Source organism: Arvicola amphibius, chromosome 8 (genome assembly GCF_903992535.2).
Source record: "Arvicola amphibius chromosome 8, mArvAmp1.2, whole genome shotgun sequence".
NCBI classification, from domain to species: domain Eukaryota; kingdom Metazoa; phylum Chordata; class Mammalia; order Rodentia; family Cricetidae; genus Arvicola; species Arvicola amphibius.
In genome coordinates, this window is record NC_052054.1 from 33,036,011 (window position 1) to 33,059,638 (window position 23,628).

At 42.5% G+C, this 23,628-nt stretch overlaps 1 protein-coding gene across 8 annotated transcripts in view; it reads right to left on the reverse strand.

Moving 5' to 3' along the window:
* Positions 1-23,628, reverse strand: part of Akap7 (A-kinase anchoring protein 7) — a 178,149-nt gene that overhangs the window by 60,736 nt on the left and 93,785 nt on the right. For 4 of the 8 annotated variants that reach the window (XM_038338391.1, XM_038338395.2, XM_038338389.2 and 1 more), the window contains exon 8: positions 13,686-13,754. The exons of 2 other annotated variants lie outside the window; for them this stretch is intronic. In XM_038338391.1, the coding sequence (XP_038194319.1) occupies positions 13,686-13,754 (69 nt within the window). Of the gene's footprint in view, positions 1-13,685; positions 13,755-16,014; positions 16,373-23,628 lie in introns of those variants that run through there. 2 more of the 8 variants (XM_038338396.1, XM_038338397.1) reach the window with 2 other exon arrangements.

The following is a 23,628-nucleotide window of genomic DNA, read 5'->3' on the forward strand; positions in this document are numbered from 1 at the left end:
AATATGCCCAAAGCCCTGGTCATAAACTGCAAGTCCTGGGGCATGCATCTAATCCTAGCTAGCAATTAAGAGGCAGGAGCACAGAGATCAGTAAGTTCAAGGTCTGGGCTACACAGATATCCAAATTCCAGGCCCAGTACCTTATCTTAAAAATAAAATAAAATAAAGAGAAAACTGGTCAAATCAAAGACAAAGACTCCACACCTTATGTCCTCATGGAGAAGGAAGGGGGTGACACTTGAGTCAATGTTTCTCACGTGGACCAAGCAGAAGAGCTTGGAATGCCATAACATGGCCTGGCACACCACGAGCGTGGCCTGTGAGGCTAATGGCATCTTGCTCTAGTGCCTGGTGGCAGATGAAGTGAGAAGGAGAGTGGCAAGGCTTGGAAGCTCGAGACCATGCTGAGGAGGGTGTCAGTGTACATTCCCTTACAGGACCAAACTAAACTTCCATATTCTAAGATATGCTCAAACATGTAAGGCTTTTCTGCAAGGAACGGTGACTTGCGCCAGCTACTAAGGCATAACATCAATCTCAGAACACTGCAATGTGTGTTCTGTTTGGTTTGGGTCACACAGTCCTATTACTTAATAAAAAAAATTCTACATTTGCTATTGACTAAGTGATTTCATTTGTCTTCATTTTGTTGTGAATAAGCAGTCACCTTGTTAGAAGAGAACTAAACTACTAGGATAGCTACAAAGTAGCTGAGAACATCATGAATATTTCACGTGTGTGTGTATGCATATGTGTGTGTTTCTGTTTTTTAAATAGAGTCTCTAGTACAACAGTTGACCTTAAACTCCCTATGTATCTGCAGAAAAGCTTGGAATGATTTTCCATACCTCACCTCAGGAGTACTAGGACAGCATGCATGTGCCAATCACGTTCAGCTTATACAACACTGGGTATCAACCCCAGAGTTTCATGCATTCTAGGAAAGCATTCTACCAACTATCTACACCCTGAACCTGAAAATACATATTTAAACAAAAGATGAAATATTTTAAGTTATTCAATTTTATCTGTCTTTAACTCAACCACCTAACCCTAAACTAAATATCTGGTGGGTGAGAAGAATGGGATTCTGACTACAAACTTTTCTAGTTTCTCAGGTATAAACACATAAAATAGGTCACATGCCCCTGTTTTGCTTTGATGGCTAGTAAACCCCTTTTAAATCTGAACATGAGAACCAAGGTAAACAAAAGTGTTTGGTCAGCACACTTGCTTGTGAACCCTGGCTAACTGTGGACAAAGTCCACATCTAAAAAGCAGTAACGATGGGTGAGATAGTTAGCATGAAAAATAAGGTGACCAATCAGCAAAACAAAGTCAAGACAAGCGCCATCCTTAGCCACCTTTTCTAGGCATATACAGTAAAAATGAATAAGGAAACACAGCACCACCTTCCTAGACAAACTGAAGCCTAGTGACCTCTTTATGTGTTTAACATTAGATAAAAAAAAATAACTGAAGAAAGTAATGTAGGGTGACGTTTTCTTTTCTCAATGTCTATGACTACCAGTTTAACTAGAAACTTTTGTCTGAAACCTTCCACAGAAAATTGAGCTAGAATGTATATTTGTTGAACACTGCATAGGTGGTGTGTAAATGGACATGCACATGGTTCATCAGCAGTACTTGAGCTCCGTGCACAGAAGAACTGCCACCAGCCAAGTGACAGAAAGAGACAAGCATAACTGGTACCAGATGGGCAAGGGACAGTCACTGCTATGCTGGGCTTCCTCTGCAGGCCATGAGCTTGGTTCCCGCAGGGAAAGGGATGCAGGAAACATGGGTAGAAGGAGACCAGAGACGACCTGAACTAATCTTATAGCTCCCCATTCTTGAAGGGTCAGAATGAGGCCACCCTACAGCTGCTTAGCAGTGGCTCTCACCCATCCTAATGCTGCAACCCTTTAATACAATTCCTCATGTTTTGGTGACCCCCAACCATAAAGTTATTTCATTGCTACTTCATAACTATCCTTTGGATTCTGTTTTGAATCAAAATGTAAATATCTTATGTGCAGGATATCTGATATGTGATCCCACTGTGGGTGGCGACCCACAGGTTGAGAACTGCTGGCTTGGAGACTTTCTTGGAGTGCTAAGTGTGAGGAGTCAAGTTCATCACCACATGCTGTAGGACCTACTGTCCTACACACCGAGTCCCCACTTCTGCAGTTTTCCAACCACCTGCTCCTAGTAACTATTTAGGAATCTATTAATATTAATAAACCTGCCTCACATTAAGCCCCTGTAGTGTGGACCTTCTCCCACACATGTTAGTCCAAAGCTCAATTCAATATCTAAATATGTCAAATTGAGGGTATGGAAAGGAGACTTGAATAGGTCCACTTGACTACAACCTGCCAAAATTATAACTCAAATAACACATCACACTTTTGACACTATACCACAATGCTAATCTCTCTTTACAATGAGACTTACAATCATAAAATATTTTACTGCCTCCTCTCAAGTTACAGAGTCAGAATGTCATACCTGTGTCCCTGTAGAAATCAGCCTTCCTGTGTCTCACTATTTTTATTTATAAAATACAGATAACAGCAATTGTACAGTCCAGGGCTGTTGTAAAAATTAAGACAATACAAAGCTCTGACCAAAGCAGTTGACTTAACAGTAAGCACTTTTTTCCTTTCTTTTTAAAGATATTCAGTTCTAATTGTACATATTTGTGAAGGGACAGGCTACGTGATGAGGGCTTCCTCTCTGTATGCTGTGAATATGTTTTATTATCATTGGTTAATAAAAAAGCTGCTTTGGCTTGTGGCAGGGCAGAATAGAGCTAGGCGGGAAAACTAAACTGACTGCTGGAAGAAAAAAGGTAGAGTCAAGAGAGACACATGTAGCCACCAAAGGAGACAGACAGATGCTGGACAGAACCTTACTGGTAGGCCACAGCCACATGGCGATACACAGATTAATAGAAATGGGTTAATTTAAGATGTAAGAATTACTTAATAAGAAGCCTAAGCTATTGGCAAAGCAGTGTAATTAATGTAGTTTCTGTGTGATTATTTTGGGTCTGGGTGGCCGGGAAAGAACAAGCAGTCTCCCAACTGTAGGTACATGCGTGTGTGTGTGTGTGTGTGTGTGTGTGTGTGTGTGTGTGTGTGTGTGTGTGTGCAGGTGCCTACAGAGTCCAGAAGACAGTGTCGGATCCACAGAAGCTGACTGTGAGCTCTCTAGTCTGAGTACTAGGAGCTGAACCTGGGTCCTGCACAAGAGCAGTACTCCCTCTTACCCAGCGTCCTGAGCATCTCTCCAGCACCACCACCATTTCTTGAAACAGTGTGGACATGATTTCAAACAAGGAGTTTATATTGCATGTGCAGGTGGTGTAGAGGGAAGTGGAGCTGCCTTCTAGCAAGGTCATATATTGTTCTGTACAGCATAAACTACTTTTACAATCACATGATGTACCATTCTGATGTAGAGAAAAACTACTGTATGTTAATTAATCTTGCAAAAGATGTCCTTCAGATATATAAACAGACTGCACCAGAAATAGCATGATACAGATGGTCATGGGTTTCTAGATGCACTCAGTTGAAATGTGTGGCACTGTAAAACTCAAGTTCCATTTGTATGCAACCCCTCCACGAACACACCTACTACAGAGCGCGTGTCACGCATCTGTGATAGATGTCACAGTCTCAACTTTGCTGCTCTCATCTTCCTGGTAACATGACAAACCTTCCACCACAGGGCTTCCTTCCAGTCATTCATTCCTTTTTGCTAAAGTCCTAAAAGGGCTGACACAGTTATTAGCTTAAAAACATAGCAGCAGAGTTAAGCTAGGAGAAAAATAAAACAGGACCAATGAACAGTAATTTTAATAAGCAAGTCAAGACCCCAGGTCACAGAGGGGTGGATCATAGAGCTACTGGACTCCCAATGTCCTAAACCTGAGGGGAAAGTAGCAGCATGGTGATTCTCCGTGTCAGGAGCCCAAAGATCCCTCTGGACCAGCCTGCTTATTGCTACACAGGCCTTAGGGCCACATCTATCCCACATCCCCCTCCCCTTCCATCTTTTCCCCAAGCAAACAAGACTAACAGACCACTCACTCACTTTTCCCTGGGTGTCCCAGCTTCCCCCACTTCCCCTGCGGCTCCTGCAGAGCTGTTTAAAATTTCACCTAGGTTACCCTGTGGACCTTTGCAGCCCAGCTCAATGGCTCTCCGGGAGCCCTGTACAGTGAGGGAGCAGTGGCACACAGGCTATTCAGTGCAGTTCCTGATTTCACATGTGGGAAGGAGAGAAACTCATTGTTTCCTGGAGCTGAAGGAAGTCCTACCTCCACAACCAAGTGAGGCCAGTACAACAGAAGCTGTTCAAAGCCACTCGCTCCACCACCCAGCAGAAGCTGAGAAGCCTGGATCACAAAAGCTGAAAAGAGCGTTGGGGAGGAGCCCATTCTACTGTAAGAGGTTGCCACGCAAGCCCAAGGAGCTGAGTTCAACCCCCAGAAGCCACACAAAAATACCAAGGCAGTGACACATTTTCATGATCTCAGCACTGGGGAGGCAGAAACAGACAGTCAGGATCGCTGGGGCTGGCTGGACTGACAGCCTAGCCAAACCGAGTAAGAGCCAGGCCAGGAATTCTGTCTCTAAACAAACAAACAAATAAAAGCCTCCCCCACACACACGTGTGTGCACACACATGGACACGAGTGTGTTCATGACTGAGGTAAGGAGTAGAGAGGTGGAGGGCTGAGAGTGTGCAGGCAGGCTGTCTTGTCTGCACGCAGGAGCCAATGCATCCTCTCCCAGATCCTCCCTTTTCATTAAGACTCTGTCTTGATATACTGATTCCTGTCACTGCCTCAATACATTTTATTGTCCTTTCTATTTTTACTGTGATCAATCCCCAGATACTTCTCAGAATTCCTCAGACTTTCTGCTGCCTTAGGCCCTGACTTGAGCCTTTGGTTCCTTTTAACTCTGATGATGGGAAAAAACATCTTTTACTCTCAGTGCTGATCTGCACTGGCTGCAGGCCTAACTCCCCACCTAGTCAGTGGGCTGTCCCCACAACAGGGACTGGCCGTGAGTATCCTCAACACAGAATAAAGGACAACCACTATTCCCTACAAACAGCATAAACAACAATGCAGAACATGTATCTAACAAAATAAGGCATTTAGAAATAATATTCAAAAACTGCTGAAAATTAGTTTTTAAATAATTTTGTTCTCTTTCGTGAACATGGGAGAAATACGTAGTGGGAGAAAAGTGACCAGATGAGATGACCAGAGAGGGATGAACGGGGCAAGAGAGAGTAATGGGGTGACCATGAGCGACTAAACCCAGAATTCAGTATACCAACTAAAAAGTAAACAATAATCTGGCCATCTTTAGTTTGTTAATTTTATGTAAGGATTTTCCTTAAAAATATTAACTAATTTGAATTATCATATATGATGTCTATTTTGAAACAGACATTTTATAGAGTTAATTTTTTGGTCTAAACTATAAATGTTATAATTTTTAAAAAGCTACATCCTCGTTAAATATGGTTGATACTTTTGTCACTAAAGAAATAAGAACTACATAGCTGGGCAGTGGTGGCACACACCTTTAATCCCAGCACTTGAGAGGCAGAGGCAGGCGGATCTCTGTGAGTTCGAGACCAGCCTGGTCTACAAAAGCTAGTTCCAAGACAGGTTCCAAAGTTACAGAGAAACCTTGTCTCAAAAAAACCATAAATAAATAAATAAATAAATAAATAAATATTACAAATTGGCACAAACTAAAAGTTTATCTTGGAGCAATGGAAAATATAGGTATTATTAAGAAAGATCCAACATCTATGGGTCTCTGAGCTTCAACCCCACCGTCCTTTCGGAGACTGATGGCACTATGCTGAGACTGACAAAGTCATCCCTTGGCCAGATGTATTCACTAGGTTCTCCTAGGAGGATGGCTAGAGGTTAAATGGAAACTGTGCTAAGGGGGCAACTATCCCTTTGCCTTTTCCTCACTGTCCCCGTCCCTGCTGCTCCAACCACCTGTCACTGCTCCCCTCCAGAGGTGGCAACAGGTTCCAGAAGCAGCTGGTTCCAGTCTTCATTTTTTCTCTTTACTCCTGAGGTTGGCCTCTATGATTCCCACAAAAGTGCCAGCAAAGCTGACTGATGTCTTATTCACATGGGCCAAAACCCCAGCTTTAGTGGCCCCTCTTTCAAGTCCCAGAGACCCCTCCCTAGAGACAACAACCCCTCCTCAAAACTCTCAGCTATACAGTACCCCCTCCTTTCCACAAGCCCAAGGCTGAAAGTTACTATATGTTTACACTCATTACTCCAAAATCCATTCAACTAGTCTTAATTCTCTCTGTTGAAATACCTGGTATAGTCCCTGTTTTCTTAGCTGTGCCATAACTCATATCTGCTATTCTTTTTAACTTCCCCTCACTCGATTTTGTATCCTTAGATGACTCAAACATGTACGGAAGCAAAAGATACAAAGGCAAAGAGAGTTGCAAAGCTAAAGCAGCTACAACTGGATATTTCATGAGCCAAACTTCCTCATAAATTAATCTATTATAGTCTTTTAACATCAAACTTCATGCAGTTGTACACATTTTAGGTTCTGTGAAAAAAAAAAAACAGGTCTAATTTTGCATTAGAAGTTAAGTAGCCTATTATATACAGTAGTGAATATATACTACTACTCAGTGAATTCTTAGCTTGGATTTAATATGCCAATTTGAAAAGTATCTCAGAATAAATCTAACATTTCAAAACAACTTCATTATAAAGACAATCACACAGCAGGCAGTACACACAGCCTTGCTGGCACTAGGACTTGCTTATAATCAGTGAGTTCATAACCTACGTTTATAACACAACACAGATTAAATAATGACGTGCCTACAATGACTGCCAAACTGTTATTAGCCTCTATTTTAAAACAAGTTTGCTGATCTCAAAGACATTAATTGGAACGCCACTCGATAGTCACTAGAAACTAATTTAAAAGTACATACAGTCATAAAAATTCTGGTCTTCTACTTAACATTTGGTGACAAAACAGTTTGGAAATTCTGCCTTTAAAACCTTCTACCACACAATATAGTATAAGTTATTAATACAAACTCTACTTGGATGTCTCTATTGACAACCATTTACATATTTTTATTGTTTAATATAAAACTTACTGTAAACATAACTAGAATGTTTCTGGACTTAATTTGTCATTACCATTTGACTTTGTTTCATTTATTTGTGTGTTTATGTGTGCATGTGTGTGTACATGTGTATGTGTGTGTATTTATGTACATACCATAGCACATATGTGGAAGTCAGAGGATAATTTGTAGGATTAGGTCTCACCTTCTACCATGTAGGATAAAATGAAGTCATTAGACTTGGCAGTAAGCACGGGTACTGACTGAGCCATCTCAGCAGCCAACCACCTGATGTCTAAGGCCATAAGTCTATGGATTTGCTAAAACAGCCACCATTTCTAAGTCTGTCTCAAAAGAACCATAAAGGATATTTCTGCATTTCCAACTTTCACACACTCTAAAACAGATAATCCTGCCTTCTCTCATTCCAGCCTGGAGTTGGAATCGGCTAGCCTCCTGGGGTCTGTTCGCAGTCTCCTCCCCATCCTGGTCTCCCTTAGGATTCCAGTTTGACAAGACTTTAAGGAAGGCTTGATACAATAAAGTTAGACAAAAAGCATTAGGTTAACAAGCCATCCATTTGCCGGTTTATATGCAACCATAAATTATAGCATTCAAAGTTCTGAAAATGCTGACTTTATAGCTAACTTTGACTCTAAATTAAAATGCTTTAAATGCTTTTAAAATGCTTAGCAAGTGTGAGTTTTTATTTCTGCTCTAACTGACATATGTTAGACATACAACTGAAGCTTGATGTCATTCACATGGCAAATGCCAACGACAGCTCTCTGACCACAAAGTCACAGGGGGTGAAGGCTATGAGGCAGGAAAGCGAGTGTGGACCATAATATTCCACAGGGTCCTTCTTCCTTCTCCAGCAGCACCACCGGTGAACTCCATCATTTAATGTCTGGGGAATAAAAAATCCTTACTTCCCTCTATCCCAAGCATCTTGTTCGCATATTACTTCTTCCCTGGTTTTTCATACATGTATCATATGTTTATAAACATCCTTAGCTAAATTAATAAGTTGAGAAACACTATATGGAAACAAAAAAATATGTTTCAAATATATTTTATTTGACTTATAAGGAAACTGGCATTTGCACCCCAGTTACTACAGCATTGAAATGCAAGTTACACTTACTCTTTTTTTCAGGTTTTGTCTATGACTGTTTCCCAACTGAAAGATTTATTTTAATAGTTCCAAGGTCTGTTAACTTCTAACTCTGACATTATGAATGTTCGTCACGGGGCAATTAATTTCCTAAAATGTGTTTTGTAGAAGCTGTGTTTGCTCGTGTCAGGTTGTAAAAGACACCTATAAGAACAGCTTAAAGCAACTGCCAGTCTCTGTGACAATAAATCTGCTCTGCCTGGCCTTGGCTGACTTGGTTCTGCAACCTTCCTGGCCTAGGAAGGGCGTGGCATCACCTGCTAGACAGAAGAGCCTTGTACTACTGAGAGGACAATAAAATAAAATAAATCCATCAGCTTTTGGCTTTAAAAAGTCATGTAAGTTTAAAAAGAAACCTCCAACAAACATAACTTGCATCACTCATCCCCGGGTCCTCTGAACACCTGGTCAGAGCGCTCCAGATGGGGAATGCTCATCCATGTGAGCTGAAACAGGACACGTTCTGCTGAACGCCTCTCACAAAAGGTCAGATCTCACTGCAGCCAAATGCAGAACGGACGATTATAAGAAGTCAGGGAGTGGCCAGGCAGTGGTGGTGTCTGCCTTTAATCCCAGCACTCCAGAGGCACAGGCAGGTGGATTCTGTCAGTTTGAGGCCAGCTTGGTCTACAGAGTAAGTTCCAGGACAGTCAGAGCTACACAGAGAAACCCTGTCTGGGGGCGGGGAGGGGGAGAGGGAGTAATCAGGGAGTTGTCGTTGCTTACTGGGGTTAATGATCTTTCTACCAGAATACACACTGGAGTTTGGCACATAATAAACTTGGTAAATATAACTTCTTGGCAACAAAGAGAATGTGTTAATTGTATAATCACAGCTATATTTTAAGTCAGCATGGCAGAACTCGGGAGTCATACCTACTGCACACATGGAAATCCACTAGAATATGTCCGAAGTCTGTGGCTGCAGGTGATAAAAGTTTAATGAACTAAGTTCAACAAAGAATGGGCAAGTATATACTGCTTTATGAAGAGAGTGGAGAAGGGACTCTTTATGAAGAGATGTGGCCTTTCTTCTCCCTGGCTCTTCTATTATCTTTGAGAGTTTGTTTTAAAATGGCTTTCTATGGAATCTTAAGAAAACTGGGTTGACAATGTACGGACCACATCTTTCTCCCAGGCCAGGAAACAAGACATTATGATAGGCAGGACCTAGGCAACACAGGTAGGGAATTTTCCAAAGAAAGAACATTGCATGAAGTTGAAATTCTAAATCCTAATTCCCTGTCTGTGGTAAAGGAAAAATAAAGGCACTATTGTGTCAAACTGAGTTGCAATTAACATAGTCTTTATTTATTTTAGAAAACCCACATTCACCAAGCATACTAAAGGAGGACAGCTAGCAGACAGGCATGTTATAAATATTCGCCAAATCTTGGTTATTTAATTTTCATGACAGGTATATACTACTTAATATCAGGGTACAAAGTAAAGAAATTAAGCAGTAAATATCAGAACAAAATTGTCAGTCTGTTTCCAAACACCTGCATGGCCTACCACATGACACTAAACACTTGGAAGTTCTTCCGAGTCTCTTTGCTGTGGGTAAAACAGCCACAACTAAACAATCTATGGGAAACGCTATCCCACAGCCTTCAAAGGTGTGTGAGTTTTAGACTAGCACCTGAAGCTCCTCTGAGACTATGAGGTCATAGCACACTGTCGGAGAATGCGATCCATCAGAAGCCCTGACTCCTTTCTGTTGTGCCCCCCAGGAAAGGGAACCAAAGGACAGGTCACAGCACATTGCTGGAGAATGGGACATCTGTGTGTAGCTAACAGCAGCTGATGGCTGCCCCGAAGACTGGGAATAATCCTACAACCCAGGTTCTCCCAAGGAAAATTATCCAGCATTTTCTGCAATGTTCAAAAGTCCTGAGACCAAGAAAAGGAAATCCAGTGCCGCCGCAGCCTGCAGAACTAACACAAGCGGGGAGGTGGAACAAGAGCAGTAACTGCTGGCCTTTGCTCTCACGTTCCCATACTCAAGTTTAGAAACAAACCTCCTGGGTGGACATCACTTAGCAAGGGGGAAATCTAATCAGTATTGACTATGGCTAAATGTTTTACTATGTATGACATGACGGCAGCCACCACCACAGTACCCAAAGAGATTTTATGCACGGTGCAGTCTCGGATTACACCATACACTGGTTTCTCTGCGTCAGAGGGGTAATAGATACTGAGCAGCCTGGGATCCAGGCTTTCTGCCAGCGTTAGTCCCAATATCCCAGAGGACTATAACTGAGAAATTCCCCACTTCTCTGGCTGCCAATAACTTTCCCTCGGAAACAAGGCAGCCGGGAAGCATATATCTAATAATTGTAGCTCATGAACATTTTGAAAATAATCCTGGCACAGTACCTGGCAGATGATAGCCAATAAAAAAAAAACAAAGTGGAGGTAGAAAAGAGAAAGAGAAAGGAGAGAGATTTTTAAAAAGCTGTATCTGCGTGAGTCCTGTAGTCCCTAGCCTTTTAGCCCTAAGAAGCAAATTGGGGAATGAATAAACTTTCAAAATCCTAATACTTTTAAAAACGATTTTTATGTTTTTGTGTCTGCATGAATGCATGCCACAAGTGTATTTGTGCCTATTGAGGTCAACTGGGGGTATTGAACTCCTTGGAGCTGGAGTTACAGGCAGTTGTGAGCTTGGTAATAGGATTTGAACTCTGATCCTCTAGAAAAGCAGCTAGTGATTTTAACTGCTGAGCCATCTCTCCAGCTCCATAGTAGTTTTTGATTGTTGGTTTGATTGATTGGTTAAAAAACTAGTATCTTGTCATCATTATGTTTTAGGGTTTGGGGTATTGTGGGTTTTATTGTTGTTATTTATGATTTATTTTAGTTGTGTGAGAGAGGCCTGGGTGTGTGGACATGAGGACAAGCGCTTTCAGGGGCCACAGCTATCAGAGTCGCCTGGACCCGGGGTCACAGGCAGTTACCAATCTCCCCATGTGGGTCCTGGGGTCCAAACTGGGGTCCTCTGAAGGAACAGTATGTGCTTGTACATGAGCTCACAGAGATTGAGGTAGGGTGCACGGGTCTGCACCAGATGGGGTCCCAGGGCTGAGAGAAGTGGACACACGCTCCCGACCCCAACCCAGAGGCTATCTCCAATTGATAACCACTTGTGAATTAAAACCTAGTTTTCACCAAGAGATTCTCACTGGGGAAACAAACCACTCTTAAGGGCGGGCCACATGCCCAGCAGTAGGTGCCAACACAAAACGAACTCGATGGCATCTTTGGATCTTTGTCTCACAATGTTGTGTCAGGCCATTTTTTTTAACCTTACAGGTTCTCTGCGTATATATTATGGCTTCCAGTTTTGTGCTTTTATAGGATTCCTTGTGTGAGAACACATTATGTCTCTGCATCTATACGCGTTCCTTGTGCTTTTTCTTTGGCTCTTTTTTCTTTTTTTATTGTTTGTCCTATTCTGAATTGTTTGGGGTTTATCTTATTTTATTTCATCATTAGTCCTTAGATAACTGTTTGCTTTCTGAGGAGAGACAGGAAGAGTGTGGAAGTGATGAGGGACTGGGAGGAATTGGGGAAGGGAAACGATAATCAGAATATACTGTGTAGGGAAAGATCTGTTTTAAATAAAAGTAAAATAAAAAAGAACAGCATGTGCTCTTAACTATTAATTCATTTCTACTGCCACAACAACCATGCATAGTTTTTAAACATAGGCATCCCAGGTTCTCCCACACCTGTAGCCTAACGGGAAATCCGTACCATCCTCTTCATCAACAAGCACTCACAGTATGGCTCCTCGGGGTAAGACATTTTCAGAGTCTGGCGCAACCACAGGAACACATAAAATGTCCCGAGAGTGAGGTGCTGGAAACCCATGTGCTAAGATGGAGCAGACATGTGAAATGTAGCCATGAAGCCATGTAAAGTAGAAAACAGAAGAACAACATCACAGAACCCCAATGCGGAGAGTAACCGAGTTGTCGGCCTATTGCTTCGTTGGCCGTTGGCTGACTTGCCCTTGTAAAATTCCTAGTAATGAGTGGTTTGCCCCCTTACACTTGCACACTTGCAGTAAGAGACTACCTGCCTCGATTCGCAGTTCACGCCATCTATGGCCATTCACCTACTAATTCTACACAAAGGCAGAGTGCTTCAAAACAGAAGAATGTGCAGCAGGAAAATAACAATGAAAACGCTGAGCAACAAGTCATCGAGGTGATGGAGGACTCTCATTTGCTAATAAAGAAACTGCCTGGCCCATTTGATTGGCCAGCCCTTAGGTGGGTGGAGTAGACAGAACAGGAAGAAGGAAGTGAGGTAGATGGCTCAGTCAGATGTTACACCTCTCCTAAGTGAGACAGACTGCCATGCCTCTGCTCAGGGAGAGAGATGCGATGGAGCCAGCCGTTCAGACATGCTGAATCTTTCCCGGTAAGACACCACTTTGTGGTGCTACACAGATTATTAGATATGGGTTAGTCAAGATGTGAGAAAGAGGCTGAAAATAATGGGCCAGGCAGTGTTTAAAAGAATACAATTTGTGTGTTGTTATTTCGGGTTTTAAGCTAGCCGGTGGCCGAGAGCAGGGTGGTGGGAAACCGCCCGCAGCCCCTCACTACATTGAGGTGCCTGATTACTTAGAGAGGTGTCTAATTGTCACATTTCCATTGAGGTTTCCTAAATGAGGAATTAAGTGGTAGTAGGTACACCTAAGCCATGCCACTTTTGTTCAGGCAAAAGTGACTACTTCTCAGACTACTGACAACTGGGTAATTTAAGGGGGAAAAGGGCCCTAGAAAAAAATTCTATGAAATTTTTTGAATTATGAAAAAAGCTATGTTGAAAAATAGCTAAAACATTTGTTATTGCTACCACATCTGCAATGATTTTAATGTCAGGAATATTCCTATATAGAATATATAAATAGAATTTTCTAAGAATCATCAACTAGTTTTTCAATATATTCTATTTACTGTGATCCAAAATAATATGTGTGTGTGTATGTGTGTGTATGTGTGTGTGTATGTTCAACCACTGGGATTCAGACAAAAATGGTGTTGCTGCTTGTAGTTGACCACCTGGTACACAAACCATGATGACTTCTGCTCAGACTCCATTTATAGGAGTTCCAAGTATGAACAGATAACTTTCAGCGTGAACTTGAGCCCTTGTACAGCTGGTTGATTAGAGAATCATTTTGCTTGCTATTAATTGATTAAAATGGTAGCACTACTGAATCAATTAAATTAGAATTCCTTTCCTCCACCAGCACCACCACCAAAGGACCAGAGCAAGGTAAAACAGGAAGAGGAGAGAGGTGCCACGTGACTCTTACCACTTGGCCCGTTGGGTCTATCCTCGCTGTATCTCTGGAGGACTGCGGAGGATGGGCTTCCCAACTCACCTGTGTTTTGAGAATGATACCCAAAAATTGAAGTTTTCACCAAAGTCCCACTGATCTCTAATTTGAGCTACCCTCTGGAAAAGTAGTGCAGGGTCAAGACCTTTATGACAGAAGTAGAAGAGGGACATGGACATGAGCACTGTTGTGCTCTGCCCCTAGTAGATGCTCAAAGAACAGCTGCCTTGGAGCAGGCTGCCAAAGCTACTCAGTATTTGGGAACACAGCAAGACCTTGCCTTCAGATGTGAGTACAACCCAGTTACAAGAGCAAAATGACTCTGGGCCATCGCCAATGCCTTTTGTAGATTTTTTTCCCATGCATTACCAATACAACTTACAGACTGGATATGTCCAATCAGAGCTGACTTATATCCTTCTTGAGATGCACTGGACAATGAAATCTCTTCCACATTTTAACACCCACCCCCTACTTGGTAAATCCCATTAGGCATATATTACTGACAGCATAGCCATGCCCAACATGCTTTCTCTTTAGACCACCCTGTAGAAATGAAATACAGCTTCAGAAGCTGGTCTACAATACACATGCATTGTGCATGGGATGTGTAAATGACTGTGGGGGGAAAAAAACCAATGAAGTCAAGACAAAAACCAAAGATAGGAAGTAGAAAGAATGGTGTGGAAGGATGTGCAAGACCAGGGGTCAGCTTGGGTGAGAGTGGAGAGGAAGCAGGGTGTGAACACACTGGGCTTCAAGTTCTTCAGACACGGTGTTATTTCCATTTTCCTTTAGGAAGGTTGGAACTTGAGAAAGGGAACCCAAAAAGCATTAAAGAGAACTTCCTATTAATCAGTATTAGAAGTACTGTGTCTAAAAACACAAAACCACGCGGGCAGTTCCAGATAAGAACGGCAAGGGACACACACACTGCACTGAGATCAAGAAGACTGTTCACAGACAGAAGCAAAAGCAAATCCATGCAGACAGAAAGCCCACACAAAGAAACAGGAGGCACAGAGAGAGGATCAGACAGCAACTCCTGTCCTTGTATCTGTCCACACCAAGGCTTTTTAGACAGGGATGGCCTCCAGAAAGTGACTCCATGCATTCAGACCTCCAGAACTACAGATGAGCCATTCTGACACACTGGAGAGTGTCCACTGTCCAGTCAGTGCTTATGCGTACTCTCAGAAAGTGGCTTGTGTGTCTTGGGTTATAAAAGCAGGTCCGTGACACTGCACAGCGTCACTTTCATAAGTAAATTCAGAGACATTTATTGGCCCTTGTTAAAAGCTGAATGCTCCAAAGTCTCTCAACGTTTATTCCAAAGTCCTCCCAAAGGATTTCCTAGGAAAACTGACTGGACTCCCATGGGAATAATGGGCATGGAATGTCTATGAACTTCTTAAACCTGCCCTTGCTTGGTTTTCTAAGGAACGAATGGCAGGAAACACAAACCAGATGGGGATCTTCAGAATAGCTGAGCTAGATAGGAAATTCTGTGAACCTACTTGAGATTCACACTGGTGCAAATTCAGAGGTATGACTGGAAAGACTTCATTCGAAGGGAAGTAAAATTCCCTATTTCGGGGTAAGTAGCATAAGACAGCTCGTTCACACTAATTCTGAAGCCAGCAGCCTACACACTAGCTAGAACGTAAGTGAATGCATGCAAGGCTGGGGGGGTGGGGTGTCTTTAGATGCACACACCACTACCTGAATTCCTCATAGGCCAGAAGCAGATACAGAATCTGACATTTGCTAAAATGTATTATACAATATTTAGCGTATATTTTTCAACCAGATTTTAGCGAGGGGCAAAGCAGCACCCTCCTTTGATATGGCTTTCCGGTTACACCTGAACCCTCCCGCAAGAACAAAGCAGAGGACACGTGAAAGTATCTGCAAATGTCCAGTCCTCGTCATTTTGGAACCAACAGCACCCCGGTATGCTATGACTGAATGGTGCTCCCAAAGCTGGCCAGTTTCAGCCCCCAGGAAGAGAGTCTGACTTGTATAATGTACAAACCGAATGCAGTGATTTAAAGAAACTCAAAACTAAACTCTGGCTAGATAGTGCCATGAAACAGGGCTGTGAGAATATCAGCAGAGGACAATCAGGCATGAGTTTCCAGTGTTAGCCTAGCACTGTACTTTCGCAACTGCATTATATACACATTTGAGACCCACAGCTCATTTTCCTGCTGATTCCCACGGGAAAAGCCCAAAGCTAACCCTAAGGCTACCTCCACATTATAGGCGAGCACCACGGCTTCAGCGAGGCGCAAGCGGTACTTACAGATTTTGCCCTCGTCTCTGGCGAAGGGGAAGCAGCAAAGCTGGCCCATGGTCCCGGCTTTCCTGGAGGACACCCCACCGGAAGGCTGCGGCTAATCCGAGTCTGTTTGGCGGCAGCCTGCAGCTGGAGCTCGGGAGTGCTGAGTGAGAGCCGGCGCTCAGCACCTCCGCAGAGAGAAAAGGAAGGGAACTCTGCCTTGCAAAAAGGCTCCTCCTCCCGGCCCTCCAGCTCCAGCGACTGCTCTGGGACGCACTGGCGAGCGAAGTGGCCATATGCTCGCCTAATTTTCCCAGTACCCGGAGATGAGGACACATGTGAAAGCCAGGTTGTCAGCATGTGTCTTTAAAAAGGTAAAGGAGAAAGACGAGTCCTTATTCACACAGATCAATACAGCAATTACACATGCAATTCAAACCGGGATTTAAGGGAAAAAAAAACTAAACCATCGTTTCTGTCTGCTATTTAAAGAGGAAGAGCTTTCTTTAATGCCCAAGAGACTTTTGTTTGTCATCTGTGTACAGAGAAACCCAGCACAGCAGAACACTGGAAATTCCACTTGTCTCAAGTACCATTAAATACCTAACAAACTGTATAAACAATAGAGACGGGTGGGAGAGGTGGGAATCAACTGTTATTCGCACTTAACGTGTACCTTTAAAGTTCCATATCTGTTTGTCGAAACACTCACTTATTCTCCTACTAAAGCACTGGCCAATATGAATGAAATCGGAAATTGTAGCCCAGAAAATAACCACAAATCTTGATGTACGACTGAGAAACAGATCCGGAACAAATAAGGGCATCATTCTGAAAGAAGCCACAAGGTGACTGCCAAATTCAAGGGCAGCAAAACTACTAATTTCAAAAGGCACGATATCAATGAGATTTATAAGGTAATAATAGACTTCCTGTAGCTATCTAAAAACTGTTGTCTCCTTCAGGGTGTGGCCATGTGTGTTGACAGGGCAGGAATGAAAGACTCTTAGTGCCAGGGTCTCTGGGCAGCTTCTTCCTTCGCTTCTACATGACCTGGCTAGACATATACATCAATCTGCCGACCTTCCAAGGAGAGGGAAACTCGGTGAAAATTCCCAGTGGATCTGAACACAGCACAACTACCTTCATAGCCACACAAACCAGGAGAGGGTACAGTTTAAAAAATAAATTCATTAATCTTAAAAATTCTAGGTGTTACATTTAAAAAAAAAATGGCTCACCTGCAGTAGAATACAATTTCAACAGCCTTCTCCCAAAGAACTTTGATGGCACTTGTGACTGAACCTAGAGCCTTAGGCGTGCTAGCTTGTGTAGTTTATACACCACGACGCCACATCCCGAGTCACCACCCCCATAAGAGAGAAACAGGCTCCCTATTAGACAGGCCGGCCTTGAACACACTTTGTAGCCCAGGCAACACTTGTTATCCTCCTGCTTCAGCCACTCTAGGAGCTGAGGCTGGGACTGGAGGTGTGAACCGCGACATATATATTAGAATTCTGATACTTAAGGGTTTCACAAGCATCTTGAGAACACTTTAGCATGCATCAAGTGATGTAAGCTATTTCCGTGGCTCGTGGGGTACATTAATAAGTACTTCAGTTTCTCAAGATTCTAAACACTGTAATGGTATTGTAATAAAAGCAAACATTTGACAAAATGAAATTCCCACATCTGTCTATATAGTTAAAACTAATATTTGAAACATTACATATACTTAATTGGATTGATTTTCCTTTTTGGAGTATTTTAACTGTAAATAGAATGCTTAGTTTTTGCATATTTTAAGGGAGTACTCTGTCAATTATAAAATGAACATGGCCATTGTTTAAGTCAAATTTCATTGTCAGAACCAGTTTGTGACTGCACAGCTTATCAGTCTATTTGTACTATTCCTCTAGTTCCTTTCAAATTCACCAATACATGAGGCTAACACTTTAAACTACAAAATAAGATTTTGTTGTGTGACTATAAAATACTCATAAAATGATAGTATATATGACCCTCTTAAGACTAGCAAGCAAATAAAGTGAGTTCTAGGGATATGAACTCATGTCCTCCTGTTGAGTGGCAAGTACTTTACCAGCTGACCTGACTTGACCTTTAGAATTATAAAACTGTAAGTTTGGATCCAAGATCTGTCAGGTGTTCACAGCTATGGAAGATTAACCTGTGAGAATCTGAATACCTTCACTGGTCAATTCATTATAAAGTTCTAGAACATCATTGTAGAGTACAAAGTACTTGGGAATAAGGAAGGAGAAAACAGAATGTCTGTATCTATATGCACCTCAAATATTTTAGCCCCAGCTAGCAATCCTGCCTACACCTCTGGCAGCTTTCCACCCTGCCAGTGTGCCAGGTTGAGCCAGAGCTCCAAATAAAAGGCCCCTGACTCACAGTATCCAGTGGGGGATAGCCTTGTGATGGATAGTATCAGCTCAACATTTTTAAGTACCCCCCCACTGCTGCTGCTTCCAAAAACATGAAATTATGCATAAAGTATAAAAATGTGTCCATAGCTAAGTGTCAGTATTCATAAGGATATTCTAAGGAGTGCTACATGATGCTACAGACTTCTCCACACACCCCCAGTGTACGCTAAGCTCCTTGACTGTGGTGACACAGGCCTGTGATCCCGTACTTCAGAGGCAGAGGCAAGAGGATCTTGAATTTAAAGCAAATCTAAGCAACACAGGTGGACCCCATCCCAAATAAACACAAAAAGGGCATCAAACCACAATGAAAAGATAGAAAACAATGGAGAAATTGAAAGTAGGGATTTAAAGATCTAACCCCTGCTGGTACTACTACATGGCAGGTACTTGCAAAGTCCTTTGTAAAATATTTTACTCATCCAGTTAATCCTCAAAAAAGCTCTGGAAAGCAAGAGCTAACACACTCTCCAACTTAAGTTCAGAATGGTAAGTCGGGGGGAAATCTGGAAGTATTTAGAGTGGCGCATGATTTCAATTTGTCTGGCTCTTAATCAAAATGTATGAAATTACACTGCATAAAACTGGTCTTCACGGTAGCACACTTAAAATCTTAACTTCGTTCCTTAAGTTTTGCCACCAAATGCCTTTATTAGCACTGCTACCATGATATAATCCCATTTCAAGATAGAGGGCTTAACAAAAGATCCCTTTGGAGACAAAGTCTAGAAATGTTGCCTCCCACTCATGAGAAGATGATTCAGTCAAGAGCAAGAACATCCCAGAAAGGTGCTAACCTGCAGGAGAAACAACCACCTATGCCATTCCTGAGCCACCCCACTGTGTTTTATGAAGGAATAACATACTCACGTTAGCAAGATATGGAGATGCACTATGACCAGAAGATTTTTCAAAGGTTAACTTCATACTGAGGAGGCTGAAAACCAGTCTGGACTATAAGGTAAAGGCCATTCTAAAAAATAAAGCTGGAAAAGGCTGACCTCAATGAGGACATACCTGGCACATATATCACGAGATGGTTGGCATAACCTCAAAGCCTTAACCTTCCCTGCTTGCTTTCTCGGGAGCCTGGCTTGCACAAGCAAATGACAGTTAGGACACTTGATAGCTGCTGTACAGTTTTGCATTTTGCCTGTAACTGTTAAAATGGCAGGAATAAAACCAAAACATATAGGAGGTGGCAACTGCCTCATCTACATGTAATCTGAAGTATTGGATGGTGGAGGTGGGTCATCTGTCTATGCGTTACTTTCATTGGTTAATAAAGAAACTGCCTTGGTCCTTTAATAGGACAGAAAATTAGGTAGGTGAAGTAGACAGAACAAAATTGTGGGAGAAAGAAAGCAGAGTCAGGCAGACACCTCAGGCAGTTGCTATGCTTCTCCTCTCTAAGATGGACGCAGGTTAAGATCTTTCCTGGTAAGCCACCACCTCGTGGTGCAACACAGATTACTAAATATGGGTTAAAGCAAGATGTGAGAATTAGCCAATAAGAGGCTAAAACTAATGGGCCAGACAGTGAATGATGGAGGAGGGTCATCTTTCTATGTGTTACTTTCATTGGTTAATTAATAAAAAAAAAAAAAACTGCTTGGCCTGATAGGTCAGAACACAGGTAGGCGGGGAAGACAGAACAGCATTCTGGGAGGAAGAAGGCAGTGAGACAGACACCATGGAGCCAGAAGCCAGGTCAGACATGCTTAGTCTTTCCTCCCGATAAGCCACCACCTTGTCATACTACACAGATTATTAGAAATGGGTTAATCAAGATCTGAGAGCTAGCAAATAGGAGGCTAGAGCTAATGGGCCAGGCAGTGTTTAAATAAATACAGTTTCCATGTAATTATTTCGGGTGTAAAGATAGCCATGCAGGAGCCAGACAGGAACGCAACCTGCCGCACTCAACACTACAATTGGGTCCAGTTACTATCTCTAATAGAAAAATATAATGCCTAACTATGACGGAACTATGCTCTGCGTCAGTCGTTGACCATCTTTTCCATCAACAACTGTGTGTGTGTGTGTGTGTGTGTGTGTGTATGTGTGTGTGTGTGATTGGATTTCAGGGCAAGGAAAGTTCTACTCAAAATAAAGAGGAAAACGTTTCTGTAAGATTCTGACCCTAAAGCCAGAGTCACTGGTGAGCACGTGCAATCTCAGCATTCAGGAGGTTGAGGGTGAAGGGCTGCAAGTTCCAGGCCAGCCTGGGCTACAGAGAGGGACCCTGTTTCATAGAACCAAACTTTAATTAATAATATGATTATAAGGCTAGGCAAATTATTGTTATTATTATCATCATTATTTTATTATTATTTATTATTCTCAGCCTTTTTGCTAATCCATTGGTTAAAGGAAATGTGAGTTTAATAACTTATGGAAACATGCAAAAAAGAAAGTAAGAAGTGTCTTTTATTCAAAATAGTGGGGAGGAAAAAGATATTAATTAGACCACAAAGCATAAAGAGAAAGAAGGCCTGCTTTATCCATCTAAATTCTGAGAAAACAAAAGCAGAGCCTTGAGAAGCATGCATGCCTTAAAACAAGGGACACTTCAGGAAGACACAGCAGGTAGCATGCAAGGAAACCATTAAGACAAAATTGCCAGTTTCAACAGAAATGTAAGCCAGGAGGCTTGGAGGGCTGGGCGATGGTTCAGTTAGCAAAGTGCTTGCTATGCAAGCAAGAGACCTGAGCTCAGATCCCTAGTGTCATGTGGCATGTGCCTGCAGTCCCGGTGTGGCAAGGCAGAGAAAGGCATGTCCCCTAGGGCCCACTGCTGGTCAGCCTGGCCAAATTGGTAAGCTGTAGCTCTGTGGCAGACCTTGCCTCAAAAAATGAGGATGACATCCTACCTTGACCTCTAGTCTACACACAAACACACACATACACACACACATACACACACACACAAACACACACACACCATATGTGCCCATGTACGAACGCATGCATATATACAAACATGTACACACACACACACACACACACATAAATGCTTAATAATTTATTGAAATAAATCACAAACACTAAGATCTCAAAAGACAAGTTATTGGGCCTGAAGAATATTGGGTAACTATATTCAATATTGTATTTTATTTCTTTGTGTTTGCTTGTTTAGAGACAGGATCACTAGGCCAAGCCTGTCTCCAAATAGCTACAGAGCTAACCATGATGCTGAGCTTTTGATCCTCCTGCCTCCACCTCCCTAAGGCTTTGACCATGGGTACGTGCCATGACTCCTGGTTTATATGGTACTGGGAATGAAACCCAAATCTTTGTTCATGCTAGGCAAGCATTCTACCAACTGAACTACATCCAGAGCTTGATTTCTCTAAGTTCATGGGGAAAAAAAAAAAACCTCACAAGGAAAAAAGATGCCACTTCTGCATCTTTGCAGCCATTTTGACACCAAACAAAGGTTCTGAATCAACATCACTGAAAACTGATATGCAAACACTATAACACTGTCCTTCTCTGGATCTGTCTCTAGCGGAACGGAAAAGCTCTAAATGTTCCAGGAGCTTCTTTCAGGGTCTCTGTACAGGTCTGACCGAAGCTAATGTCTGGGACTCACTGTCTGGTCATAACTCCCATGGGTGTGACCCAGCACCCCCGCCCCGCAGCACTCTCCTTCTCGAAAGCTAAAAGAGATAGAAATGTGTAGCAGTAACTACCATTCACTGTGTAATTTTAGCAGTAATTAAAAAGGGATTTTTTTCTATAAAGCACAGGGAAGGAAAATAGAACATACCATGCAGAGCATATGTGCATTATGGAAAGGGAGAGAAGCAGAAAACTAAGGCTATAAAATAAAACCCTTTATTTGGCTTTTGGTTTGAGCTTTTGATACAAAGTCTCAATCTGAAGTGCAGACCAGCCTTAAACTCCCAGCAATTCTCCTGCTTTAATCTACCAAGTGACTGGATTGTAGGCATGAGCACCACAGCCAGCTCATTCTTTTCTAATCAATCCACAACAGGTTTCCAAATCTCAGCTAATGAAGTTCTGCTTGGTGTCAATTTTCAAATGTCTCCTCCGTGGTTACCAGCAGTCTGTTCTTTTCTGCAAGTGATGCCCAACTTCAGCCAACACCTGTGGCCAAAGTCTTTTTCTTTGTTGAGAAATAAATTACATGGGGAAATTTACTTCCCGGCTCAGTGGACGGACAGCATGGAGCAGTGGAGTAAGGAAGCAGAAGGCGACTGACAGTCACAGCAGGCCTGCAACGCTCAGCATTTCCAGCAGGCAGTCAACAGCGCCACACACTGAACACATTCTGTGTGCTAATGCGAGGGGCACAAAGGCACTCAGCGTGAAATCAACTTTGAAACCAAGAAGCTCAACCAGAGCAAGTGAGAAAGCCGGGTCCAAAGGTGGGTGAGTCCTATGCTTTCAGCCATAGACACAGAAGAGCAAAGGGAAACCCAGAATCCCCAAGGGACGAAGCCTGGCCAGCAGTGACTGAACAAAGCGCAGTATCGGTCATCTACAAATACTGTCCAGTCATGCCGTCTGCAGTCTGTCCTTTGCGAGTCTTAACAATGCAATTGCAAGATATGTTACTTACTCAAGGGCAGGCAAAATGGTTGGGTGTTAACACTTTCTTTAAAAAGAAAGAAAAAGCATCAAGTATTCTCAATCTGTAGGCTAGTACTTACTCTTAGAAAAGGCCCAAGAAGATGTTCCCTTGCTTAGTTCCCATGAACTCCATTACAGCCACTGCCACTTAAAACCGTAACTGTCTGCCTGACTTCCCACTAGGAAGGCGACTTGAGAACACAGCTCCTGTTGGCCCATCTTTGATATTCAATACACAACGTAATGCCTGGCACACAACACGTTCCAATTTATCTGCTTAATAAGCTGAATGAGAAGTTATAACAATCCAAACCGGACTGAAGATGTTCTAAATTGAAGGAGTCTTTATATACACAATAGTTTGCAGTGTTTCAGCTGCCTCCAGGGAGCTACGAATGAACCATTAATGCAAGCAGAATCAATGAGTACAGAACACAGTCTACTAGTGTGGCAGCCAGAGCCATTTACTCCCTAACATCATGCCTCGCCCCACTCCTGTTTTAAGGATAGCAATACAAGAAAAAAGACTGGAAACTGGATTTTTCACCCAGAGCTGGAGAATGAGAATTTTATTTCGCTAGCA